This window comes from Amaranthus tricolor, chromosome 13 (assembly GCF_026212465.1).
Source record: "Amaranthus tricolor cultivar Red isolate AtriRed21 chromosome 13, ASM2621246v1, whole genome shotgun sequence".
NCBI lineage: Eukaryota > Viridiplantae > Streptophyta > Magnoliopsida > Caryophyllales > Amaranthaceae > Amaranthus > Amaranthus tricolor.
In genome coordinates this window covers 15,624,294-15,638,119 of record NC_080059.1, presented here as the reverse complement: position 1 = coordinate 15,638,119, position 13,826 = coordinate 15,624,294, and the positions used below count along the sequence as shown (strand labels likewise).

General features: G+C 26.5%; 1 protein-coding gene across 1 annotated transcript; it reads left to right on the top strand.

Annotated features, from left to right (window-relative positions):
- The first annotated feature begins 213 nt into the window (after positions 1-213).
- Positions 214-13,514, top strand: LOC130797413 (probable flavin-containing monooxygenase 1). Its single transcript, XM_057659973.1, has 5 exons — positions 214-860; positions 3,904-4,144; positions 9,294-9,460; positions 11,846-12,192; positions 12,984-13,514. The coding sequence occupies exons 1-5, from the start codon at positions 393-395 to the stop codon at positions 13,330-13,332; spliced, it is 1,572 nt and encodes a 523-aa protein (XP_057515956.1). The 5' UTR covers positions 214-392; the 3' UTR covers positions 13,333-13,514.
- The last annotated feature ends 312 nt before the right edge of the window (positions 13,515-13,826 follow it).

The window sequence follows — 13,826 nt, the reverse complement described above, 5'->3', positions numbered from 1 at the left end:
AGTACATAATTTAATTTTTAATATCTTTAATTTCATAAGAGAAAAAAATTCTAAAAAGTTAATTTTAGGAAAATGTATTAAGACTAATCAAATAAGATCATACTTGACCATGTTTTACATTATATATAGAGAAATATATACCAAATAAGAAATATATACATGGAGAAATATAAGTAATAAAATTTGAAATGCGGCAAAAAAAAGAAATAGGTGGCAATAAATATTTTATTTGAATCATGGTACAGACAATCTGCAACGCGTAAGATATTAGGGGATTAATATTTTTGTAAGTGGTTAAAAGGGAAAGAAAAAACTTAAACCACTATATATATAAGTCTTATAAATAATGAGTTAAATGAAGCAAATTATTATTGGGATAGAAGAAAGGAAAGATGGAAGAAAAAAAAGTAGCAATAATAGGAGGTGGAATAAGTGGTTTATTAGCATGCAAACACCTTCTTGAGAAAGGGTTTAAGCCATTAGTTTTTGAAGCTAAGAGCACAATTGGAGGTGTTTGGTCACAAACTTTGAGATCAACTAAGCTTCAAACTCCTAAAAGTTATTACCAATTCACTGACTTTCCATGGCCATCTAGTGTTAAAGAAACATTCCCTCATAATATTCAAGTTATGCAGTATCTTACAGCATATGCTTCGCATTTTAATCTTCTTCCTTATTTTAAATTCAATTCCAACGTTTTAAGTATTGATCACGATGATTATCATAATGATTTAGATGATGATCATGATGTGTGGGTGGTATGGGGTGATAATGGAGGATCTTTACATGATAATCATGCGAAAAAATGGAAAGTAAGAGTTGAAGATCTTAGTTGTCATCATCCTACCAAGCCTGCTGAGGTAACGTTTTCATAATGAATTCATTGCCTAACTGCTTTATGTTTATGGATTTTAGTGCATGTGTTTTCATCTCTCGTTTAGTCCGCTCCCCAATGTTTTGTATTTTTAATGTTATGTTTGGGGATGATAATTTTATTTGGAAATTTAGAATTGATTAAAAATTATTATTTGGCAAATTAAAAATTTTCAAATTTAGATTTGAATCAAATTTCACCATAGTTTTTTTAGTAGTTAAAGTTGAGAATTTGTGAATGACGACTCAAATCTTGTCATTCTCAAATTCTCCATTTATGATTTCATAATTGAAATCCATAATTTGAAATGAAATAGTTGTTCGCAAACATTACATAAAAAATTTCCAATTTGCTATTTTTCGGTATTTTATTTGTTGTTTTCATAAGAAATTTTTTTATTTATATTACAAATTTTGGAACAAAATAATCTTGCTGATTCTAATTTTTATATTTAAATCAAGATTATTAAGATCGGAATTATACCTAAGATCGATAAAAAGGTAAGATCAAAATAGGTAGAATCAAGTGGTAGAATCCTATGATCCCACAAATATGCATTAATGTGCTTTTTTTAAATAATTTGACCTCATCTTTTAAGTTTGGAAGAAAAATACTTATAATAATAAATTTGTAACTGCGATTCTAGAAAAACTTGAATTTTATAGTGGTATTAAAACAATTTTTTAATTATACATATTTATAAATAAGTGAAATCATATGAAAGTATTTTACGATTAAAACTACCCTTATAGGATCAGGTCGTTGGATTGTACGATCGTAGAGATTATATATGATTCTACCACCTAAATTCTTGAGTTAAGTAGGATCATACGATTGTACGAAACTACGATCCTACCTGCGATCCGAATCGGTCGTTTATTTTGGATCTTATGATCGTAAAATCGTAGATCAGGATCGAGATTCTAATATCTTTAATTCTAATAATGCTTATAGTTCTCACATATCTTCTACTAACTTTCTTTTAATATTTTTTTATTCCTTATAATCCCACATGTTTTCTTTTAACTTTATTAAAACTAGAAAATTAGATGTCTCGATCTCGGATTTTGCAATTATCTCAATTCTGATCAAATATTTGATATAAAAATCAGATATCCGATCAAAATTATTCTTTTTCAAAAAATTGGATGAATCATTCAGTTTTTAAAATCGGATACTGAATATTTTAGATCGAATAATTCTATTCGGATATATTTGTACACCCCTTGATAAACGAAAAGATATTTTACCTCTATTTTATTTTAATTACTTACTAGAAGTGCACAACAACTAAAAGTGATCAATTTAATTTTAAAGTGTTCACTTTAATTTAAAAGTGATTAATTAAAAAATTATTTTATGAGACTATTTCATGTTAAGACGGTCTCATACAAGATGAACTGAATAATAACGTTTTGGTTTTTATTCTTATCTTTATGTCTAATGTATTTGAAACTGTATTTAATTTTAGATATGGTCTTTGGACAATATTCATCACGATAAGTAAAGAATTAGTTTATTAAACTACTACCTCTAGTTTTTGTTAATCACACATTCTTACTTGAGACCGTCTTTTCTAAAGACGACTCTTAAAAGCCCAATCCAAATCTAATTTATCCTAATTTAAAAAAAAAAACCGACGCGCGTGTACAAAGTGGAAATTGAAAAGTAACATGATATATTTGGAGTTATAACAACATTTATTTAGATTTATAACATAATATATTTAGGATTGTAACATAAAATATATTTGAGGTAATAACATAATATATATAAGTTATAACAACATATATTTTTAGTTATAACATAATATATTTGAGTTTATACATAATATGTTTAGAGTTGTAACAAAATATATATATATATATATATATATATATATATATATATATATATATATATATATATATATATATATAAACATATATATATATATATATATATATATATATATATATGTATATATATATATGTATATATATATATATGTATATATATGTATACATATATATATGTATACATATATACATATATATATATATATATATATATATATACATATATATATATATATATATATATATATATATGAAGTTATAACAGTATATATTTAGGGTTATAACAATTTGGTGTTATAAAAGTACTATACCCTTAAAGACATATCATTATATACTCAACTAAATATATTATATTGCAACTCCAAATACATTATGATATAACTACAAATATATATAGTGATAACTCCAAATATATTATGTTATAACTTTAAATATATATTGTTATAACTTCAAATATATTATTTTATAACTCTAAATAAATTATGCTATAACCCCCAAATATATGCTAGTATAACAACAAATATATTATGTTATAACCCCAAATAAATAAATGTTATTATAATTTCAAATATATCAAGTGACTTTTCACATTCCATTTCATACGCGCGTGTTACTTATTTTATTTAATTAACATTAATTAGATTTGGCTGGGCTTTTGAGAGCCGTCTTCACAAAAGACGGTCTCTTAAGAGAACACCTGTTGATTAATTACTTGCTCATAATGCTCAAGGTGCACAATAACTTAAATATTCATATATAATGTGGCTTTATGTTCTTGATTTATTTATAAGAAAAAATATACTCCGGTCAAATAAAAAACATAATCTCAATATATGTATTTTCATAACATTAAATTTTTACCAATTTTGTTAATATGCAACTAAAATATTAAGGCCTGACAATAAGGAATTTAGCAAGTAGCAACAGATAAGAAGCCGTGGATTAGATGATGAATTAAATAAAAATAAGATTTATTTATGATAAAAAGGAAAATGTTTTCCGATTTTTGGGGGCTTTTTCTCAAGATACTTTAATTTGTCGGTTGCATTATTAGAGGCCACTCCTTTGATTTGGCTCTCGATTTGAAAATCAGTAAAACTTTTTTTCTTTTGTGGTTTTTATAAGTTTATTTAATTAAAAAATGTAAAAAAATGCTAAAGATGTTTATGAATGATTAATTGTTATTTACAGGTGCAGGTTTATGAAGTAGATTTTGTGATCATCTGCACAGGAAAGTATAACCTGCCATATGTACCAGAATTTCCAAAGGATAAAGGTTTAGACATATTTTCAGGGAAGGTTTTACACTCAATGGAGTATGCTGCTTTACACGATGATGAAGCATCTAAACTTATTACCAATAAAAATGTGACTGTCGTTGGATTTCAAAAATCAGCTGTTGATCTTGCCTCAGAAATCTCTAGACATAATGGTTTGTTCTCTCTTTATTTTTTAATCGCTAATTGGCTATCTATTTCCCTTTTATATGAAAGCTTTAATTATCTCTACAAATTAAACATCAATTTCTATATATATATATATATATATATATATATATATATATATATATATATATATATATATATATATATATATATATATATATATATATATATATATGGCAAAATGTTAAAAAACTACCTAGTATATACTCCATTTTGCAAAAAACTACCTTAAATAAAATTTTTTGCAAAAAACTACCTTATATAATACAATTGTTTGCAAAACACTACCTTATAACGGATTGTGGCCTTTGACCGCTATCTTTAACCGTTGACCCGCATGTGAGACGCACGTGATGCATTACTGTATTTAATTATTATTATTATTATTATTATTATTATTATTATTATTATTATTATTATTATTATTATTATTATTATTAACTTTTTTAAAAAAATAAAAATAATGATAATAATAAAAATTTAAAATAAAATAAAAATAAAAACAAAAGTAAAATAATAATAATAATAATAATAATAATAAAATAAATAAAATAAAAATTTTAAAAGAAATTTAAAATAAAATTAATTTTTATTTTTTTACTTTTGTTTTTATTTTTATTTTATTTAAAATTTTTATTATTATTATTTTTTTTATTTTTAAAAAAATTTAAAATAATAATAATAATAATAATAATAATAATAATAATAATAATAATAATAATAATAATAATAATAAATAAAAATAAAAACAAAAATTTTAAAAAAATAATAATAATTAAAATTTAAAAAAAATAAAATAATAATAATAATAATAATAATAATAATAATAATAATAATAATAATAATAATAATAATAATAATAATAATAATAATAATAATAATGATAATGATAATAATAATAATAAAATTAAAAATAAAATTAAAATTAAAAATAAAAATAAAAAAAATAATTATAATAATAATAAAAAAATATAAAAAAAATTATTTTTTAAAAATTTTTTTATTTTTATATTTATTATTATTTTTTTTATTTTTACTTTTCTTTATATTTTTATTTATTTTAAATTTTTATTATTATTATTTTTTTTATTTTTAAAAAAAATAATAATAATAATAATAATAATAATAATAATAATAATAATAATAATAATAATAATAATAAAATAATAATAATAAATATAAAATATAAAAAAAATAATTTTATTTTAAATTTTTTTAAAATTTTTATTTTATTTATTTTATTATTATTTTTTTTTTCTTTTGTTTTTATTTTTATTTTTTTTAAATTTTTATTATTATTATTTTTTGTATTTAAAAAAAAATATATATAATAATAATAATAATAAAAATAAAAATAAAAACAAAAATTAAAAAAAATAAAAATAAAAATTAAATACAGTAATGCATCACGTGCGTCTCACATGCGGGTCAACGGTTAAAGATAGCGGTCAAAGGCCACAATCCGTTATAAGGTAGTGTTTTGCAAACAATTGTATTATATAAGGTAGTTTTTTACAAAAATTTTTATTTAAGGTAGTTTTTTGCAAAATGGGGTATATACTAGGTAGTTTTTTAACATTTTGCCTATATATATATATATATATATATATATATATATATATATATATATATATATATATATATATATGTATATATATATATATATATATATATATCTTGATAATTATATTTAAATATTTCCTCCTATTTTCCCTATTATTCCTATTTCTAAATAAGATTAAGTCACCCTATTAATTCCATTTCTATTTATAGTATGTATTTTTGACATTATTACTCTTACTCACATTAGTTTATTACAATAAATCTAATGAAAAATCATTAATAATTTACTTATTATTCTTTCTCTTTCCTTTCTAAATGGTTCCATTTGACCCACCTAAAAATTAGTGAAAAATTAAATTAGACTAATTTGAAGAATAAGAGGGAGTAATATGTATGAAATTAGAAGGATTTGATGAATAATTTTTGTTAAGGTTTCAGTCTCTTCAATGTTGGAAAGATTTGAAAGGATAACAATTATCTGCTTTCTATTCCCTCATATACAAATAAGAGTTGTTTTATTTCCATTTCTCTTCTCTTTATTTCCCATCCTTCCCTTCCCCTTCCCCTTCCCCTTCCCCTTCCCCTTCCTTCCATTTCTTTTCTCTCTAAAATTTTTATCCAAATATAGTGCAAGTGAGTAATCCAAATTTAATATCAATTGAAAATGATGCTATATTAGAGTTCGAATAAAGTGTTTCAAACTACAATATTCCCAAGATCGAATGTATGAAGTCTTGTGAAAAACAAATTACGGTATCAATGATATCGATGTTTGTAGGAGAAATAATGCAATGAAAAACAACACAAAGATTTAACGAGGTTCACCCAACTTAGGCTACGTCCTCCGGTGTGTAGTATCTCTTATATCATCAAAGGAGTTCAAAAAACTCTCAAATATGGAGAATTACAATAGAGAAGAGATATAGGCTAGTGTTTAGGCTTTGGGTGTATTTTGTGGATATGTTACAATGGCATATGGAACCTCTATTTATATAGGTTTGTACATTAATGAGTATTACATAATGAAAGCTACGGATTAATGCACAATAAACTTCAAGGAACATCAAGAGTCAAAAATCGAATCCAATGCTCGATCAAGGTGATGCTTCATTACTTGAATGCCTCATACAAGAATTTTTACCGTTTGGTCTTCTCATTAACTATTATTCATCATGCCATAATTCATCTTTATTACACTCATTTAAGTCTCTTGTTAAATGCCTCATAACTTCAAGCATTCAACACCCACTTAAACTCCACATTCATCACACAAATTAAGACTCACACTAAACAGCCCATAGGATTCCTCTTCTATGTAACCATACTAATGCATAGAATTTATTTGATGCACTCAAGTCACCAATTACACTAACATCAATTTCTATATATCTCTTGACAATTATATTCAAAAAGTATAAATCTTTTACTTAAAATGTTCTAGATACGAAAAAAGTTTTGCTAAATCTACTCTAATATACCTTTTTAACATCTGCAAAAGTATATCCCTAAGTAAACTAAGGTTCTACCTGTCCTTTACCATTGACGTTGATTGAAGAAATATTTCCCTATGTAGAGATAATTTACATTCATAACTTGGTGTAAAGATTTTAACATCTGCCACGTCTTGAAGCTTCAAAATTGATCCATAAAGACATGTGATCATCCTGTATAGTATTCATTTTAGAATTTATTGATGAAAATTCATAAGTAGAATGTTTACATAATTTTACAAGATTACCCTTTAATAGGAAGGTTCTTGCTTGATAGAGCGTGAACTTTTGTCTTCAAATTCTTTTTGTTTGTTCTTGAACATATAGCAATTCCTTTTGCGGTGTCCATATATTCCACGCACATTCCCAACAAGCATTGTCATTGGGTTTTTTTTTTGTTTTTTTTTTTTTAGTTTTCAAAATGACCCTTGAAACCTTGAAGTTTCTTCCTCTTGTCTCTGCTAGAATATATTTTTCCTTCTCTTACAACCATGTTGATGGTTGAGAAATTAGGATTATCTCCCCTTGAACTTTCTTGTTCCCTTATACCCACTTTAACTTGAGATGTTGAGCAATATGGACAAGAACAATCTCTTCCTTCTTAAGTTTGAGGGTCTTTTTTCACATCCCTTGCATTGACAATTTTTCTATTATGCTAGAAATAATATATAATTTATCAATGCTTATGTCATGTAATTCATGTTAGTGAACATATGTTTTAGCTTATAAATTGGTCTATGATTGGTCAATTTTCCCTCATTTTATAGTTATTAAGTGTTATAACATGATACATTTTTTAACTATCATCTTTGTCCATACTTATCTTCAAAACTAATTAATTTTTTTTTTCGAATTCATGAAAATTTTAAATATCAAAGAGAGAACCAAATATACCATTAAAAATGTATTCTCAACAATTAAAGTCGTCATTTGCTCATTTGTTGTGCCGCTTTGTTTCCACGCACCAAGGTCTGATATTCTTTCTCTTATAATTGCGTATTACATATGCCACATAAGGTAAGTAAAAAGAATGACCATTTTCTTTTGTCACCATCAAAACTCAATACCCAAGAAATTGTCTAACCATATAAAATTTAACGTGTTGTCCTTACGCATGCGATATTCAAAACTGTTATCAAATAAGATTATTAAAAATAAGTATACAAATAAGTATGCAATAAAATACAAGTTATATTTATAGTCGTGTATGGTATATGAATCCTTGCATTGTGGAATAAGAAATGGACATCACCGTTAAGATATATTTGCAACACTCAAGTCGCTTGAAATTTCCGATTCCTTAATAAAGGTGATTAACTTTTAACTTTTTTTTTTTGTGATATTTCACTGACAAAATGGTAATTGGATTAAGATATAAAAATTCAAAATGAGATACAACCAATCACATTAAACACTAACTACGAAATAAGTAATCTAGGTGATTATGTACCTTAGGAAGATATTAAATTCATAAACAATATAAAGACTTCACAAGGTTCTTTATCAAGTATGTGAAGAAATTGGTGAGAAGAAATAAAAATTTCACAATTTAAATGATTATTAATGCATGGTCTCTATTGAATTTGTAGAATTACTGCATTGATTCATCCCTTGGTTTCATTCTGTATAACCAATTTAAACATTAGTTATAATGAAGAAACACATCCTTATGAAACATCACATCCATTCACTAAGTAATACTGTTATTCATAGCAGCAGGTTTGTTTTTGTACATGTGCACTACTCGAATGAGCACCGATAGTGCTCAAACAAGCATAAGAAATCATAATTTTCTGTCTCACAAACAGCAGAGTGCTCAAACGAGCAACACAACACTTGAACAAGCATTCTAAAGCTCAAACAAGCATTATATTCCTCGGATGAGCATCAAATCTTTCGAGCTTGTATTTCTTTGTTTCGTCCTTGCCTTGTATGTTTGCATTTGAATCCATAACCATTAGCAGTTGCTTGGGATGTCCTAACTTGCTCTAAATCTTACCAACAACTACTCTTAACAGTACTTTTTTCAAACATGTCTTTAATCTAGTGAATTAGTAATAACCATTTTTATGGATTGGTGAAGGTGCAAAGCATCCATGCACAGTGTTGTACACGAGAGCGCATTGGACAGTTAGTGAAAGCTTGCTCAAGCTCAACTTTCAGCTTTTGAATCGATTTGGTGAGTTGATGATCCACAAACCTGGTGAAGGGTTGCTCTTGTGGCTCTTGGCTACTCTTTTATCACCCTTGGTAAGTTTATAATACTCCTATATGCTTTTTTTCTTTTAAATCTATTCAAATTAAGTTAGATTTGAACATAGCAGTATTATAATACTACAACTATTTTGCCACGAGAGTTGAGAATAAAATTAAACAAGATAAAAAAGAAAAATTATGCTGCAAAACCTTAACAGATTGTGGGCCCTAGCTCCCATATCTTGTAGTTGTAGGTATGGATCATGACCTGAGTTCCACATATTCTAATTCTGAAATGTTCATTGATGGGGACTTTATGTCCTTCAACAGTATTATCGCAAGTGTAAGGCGTAGCTTAGTACGACGACAAGTACGTTCGAAAACGTATAATATGATGATTGGTGATGGAAATATCTAAAGCAAGCAATTAAAAATACTTAATGAAAACTAAGCATTAAAGTACATAAGGATGCAATGAACTAAAGCAAGAAAAAAATGATCAATAAGCTAAAGAGGCGAAGGCTAGGCGTTCTCACCAAGGTATACTGGTATGCTAAACTTCAACCCAAGGTCATAGATATGAGTTATAGGGAAGAACGTGTCTTAGATACTAATGTTCTCTTTCGAGCAACATAAGCTTCCTAATACATGTTTAACTACCTCTTCTCATGGAGCAAAACATATTTCAAGACATGAGGCATACATTCCACATTTTCAACTAAAGCATTTACCTATTCTCATGGAGATGACTTAATTTTTAAGAATAGATTATCATTGAAAATCGACTCTCGCCCTCAAATCAACGACACTACAACAATGATAGCAAAATCCATCTTAAACCATAAGCAACAAATCCAAACCATAGATGAAAGTAAGCAAATTAAACTAAATTCATGGTGATAGTGCCTAGTCTAAGCTGAAGTATAATTATTCACTCATGTTCATATTGAAATTGTAATTTAAACAAATTGAATTTGATAAAGCAAGCTAGAACAATCAACCAAAATCAAAGAATGCAATAACAACATATATTGAATTGAATAAGATAAAGATATAAATTACTCTCTTGGATTCAATCTAAGGAAGAATAAGATAATGATATAAATTACTCTCTTGGTTTCATGATTGCTCCACCACCCCTAGGTTTTAGAAGGGAGGTGCCACCCTTAATTGATAGGGTAGGGTGGCTATGCTGTCCTGGCAGCAGCAAAGGATGAAAAAAATCTTATTGCACCTCAAATGATATTTAAAAAGATCGTAAAAGCTGTTGGCCGACCATTTCGCTCGACCCGAGCCAACCCCTCGTGAACTTATCAGTTTACAATGTGGCAATTTTAAAACATCTTAAGGGTTTTCTATGTCAAAATTGACAACATGTTAACAACCATTGTTACAAATGATGTTTTCTCAAACTCTATTACTTTATCTGCGAATTTGAATTAAAAAAAACTATGATTAACTATTTAATTACCTTAGAATAACTATGCATTTAACAATTTCGCTCGAAATATTATCCTGACACCAGTCTTAACTTGATAGGATAACTTTTCCAAGCTTCTAAAGACACTTCCACTTAACTCGTGAACAGCCTGAAAATCGTCTTTAACCCACTACACGGTAACAGAGTCAAATCAAAATTATTATGATAATAAAAATATATATTCATATCGGCCGAATGCTCTAGAAATAATATGATGATTCTACCACTTGAATATCATTTGTCATGTGGAAACATATCCTATATATCCATATTCTTGACCGGACGTTCTTATATCTCCATATCTCATGGAATTGTTTCCAATTTAGTTATTGTATTCATATAAAGTTTGATATTAATTCATCATATAGGTTTCCAATATCAAAACAATTTTGATAATTCTCTATGAAATACCTAATATATTTGAACATTTTATCTAATACTAAAACAAGATTATATAAATAACTTCAACATATAAATATGAGTATAAAGCTAAAACATGTTCATTGACTTCATAATTGTACACATAAAATATATATAACCTAAAGAAATTCTCAAACATGTAAATCTTTATAGAACAGATAAGACTTTATACTTAAACTCACTAATCCTTAAATATATCTTTTTATAAATTTTTTGAATATTGCATTCAAATAATCGATAGTAACTTAAATTTTCCATTTAAATTATTCTCTAGAAGTCGTTATTGGCCCAATAGAAAAATCATCACTAAGATGTTTCCTGACTAACTCAAGCATAGCTACATCTAACCAAATGAATAGTTTTTCATCAACATAAAAGACCACAACAACACAAGATTCTAATAATTTTATTTTATAAGAAAGTAAAATGATTCAACTATCTTGCCAAATGTGTGGTTCCAACTCTTACATAGCAGGGAACAACAAAAGATATTTCTTTGACGATATCTTTGTAACATAGTGTTTTACAATAATTTGCAGATGTGGATCTTCTCAAAAGTAATGGAAACTTATCTGAAGTGGATCTTTCCTTTAAGAAAATACAACACACTCCCAGACCATAGTTATTTAAACCAAGTTGTATCATGCATGACAGCAGTTTTGCCAACAGATTTCTATGATATGGTTAAACAAGGAAGCTTAGTTTTGAAAAAAGCTCAAACTTATGCTTTCTACAAAAATGGTCTAATTGTTGATGGAACAAATCTACCAATGGATGTGGTTATCTTTGCAACTGGATTTAAAAGTGAACAAAATCTCAAAAATATTTTTTCCTCCATTACTCTCCAGAAGTTGATCAATGGTGAATCCTCCACTCCATTCTACAGGTAATCGTACTAATCAATATAAGTGAAAATATGTACACATTAAACACTCTTGATTTCAATAAATAAAATAACCTAGCATCCCAACAAAGCTAGAGTTATTTTTTTTGAAACGAAGCTAGAAATACTTAATTGTAAATGTCACTATATAAATGTCACTATATATATATATATAGAGAGAAATGATTTTATGTTATTTATTAAAAAAAGTTTTAAATTTATTAATAAATTAATCTAAAATATACTCTCTCCGAATCAATTTAGTTGTCCCATTTGCTTGGGCACGGTTATTAAGGATGCTGTAGGGTCCATTAAAAAGGGTAAATAGTGAAAGGCAAGTAGTGAAGAGTAGTTGGGTAAATAAGGTATATGGGGGTATATTCGTAATTACGTGTGTGCACTAAGGATATTTAGGTAAAAAAAGATTGACAAAAATAACAATGTGATAACTAAAATGACTTTGCCAAATAAGAAAATGGGACAACTAAAATGATTCAGAGGGAGTATGTTGTAAGAAATTATTAACGATTTCTATAGGTTATAAATTAAGTGTTTAATTTTCTTTTTCCTCATTTTCGACATATTGTAATATAAGTGATGATACATGTAGTCAAAAATTATCCAATAATAGATTCACACGTGGGAAAGTGTACGAAAACATGACATAAAAAGCTCTCTAGTTTATATAAGAGGTGTTTGAGGTTGTCTTACCGAGTGACGGTTTTTCAGAAGAGTAACTCTTTGGCAATATGATAATTAAAGATGACTCTAACTATGAAAAATGATTATTTCAGGGAATGCATTCATCCAAGAATACATCAGTTAGCAATTTTAGGCTACCCAGAGAGCGCTTCAAATCTATTTAGTATAGAGATGAGAAGCAAATGGTTGGCACATTTACTTGCTGGAAAATTCAAATTGCCAAAGATAAAAGACATGGAAAAAGACAACATAAATTGGCAGAAATGTATGGTTAATTATGTGGGTAAAAGGTATAAAAGATCTTGTGTTAGTGTGTTGCTTCAAATACACCAAAATGATCAATTATGCAAAGATATGGGTTATAACCCTAAGAGGAAAAATTCTTTTTTTTCTGAATTATTTGCACCTTATTCTCCATTAGATTATGCAAACATTAAATAGTAAGCTTATCAAGTGACCAAGATTAATCATCTTGATAATTAATGATATAGGATAAATATAATTAGATATATTATGTTTAATTTGTTGAAACTGTTATGCTGCAGACATTGTATAAGTGTGGAATAAATGTATTCTGTTAAAACCATTATTATATATTTAGTAACTGTATTTGTATCTATTGTTCTGTAATTATGTATCACTATATGCTTTATTTTATTTTATTAATATTTTATTAATATTTTAAAATTTCAACTATTAGCTTAAAACACTGATTTATATAATTTCAAAATCAATGGCAAAAGCTCCAATTGAAGTTAGAAAAAAAAACCTATGTTGCCGATGCGAGAACAAAAATTCAAATACTATCAAAATAACACCAACAATTACTGACGTTTCCCAATACAGGCTTATAATTAGGACTGTTTAAAAATATCTATTATGAATTATAAGATTCCGAATATCCAATGTCCGATTATAAAAACCGGATAGTTTAT

Excerpts from the sequence above, each read along its gene's own strand:
- LOC130797413 (XM_057659973.1), top strand. The coding sequence starts at position 393 with ATGGAAGAAAAAAAAGTAGCAATAATAGGAGGTGGAATAAGTGGTTTA. Across the intron at positions 4,145-9,293 it reads AGAAATCTCTAGACATAATG|GTGCAAAGCATCCATGCACA; the intron begins GTTTGTTCTCTC and ends GGATTGGTGAAG. Across the intron at positions 12,193-12,983 it reads TCCTCCACTCCATTCTACAG|GGAATGCATTCATCCAAGAA; the intron begins GTAATCGTACTA and ends TGATTATTTCAG.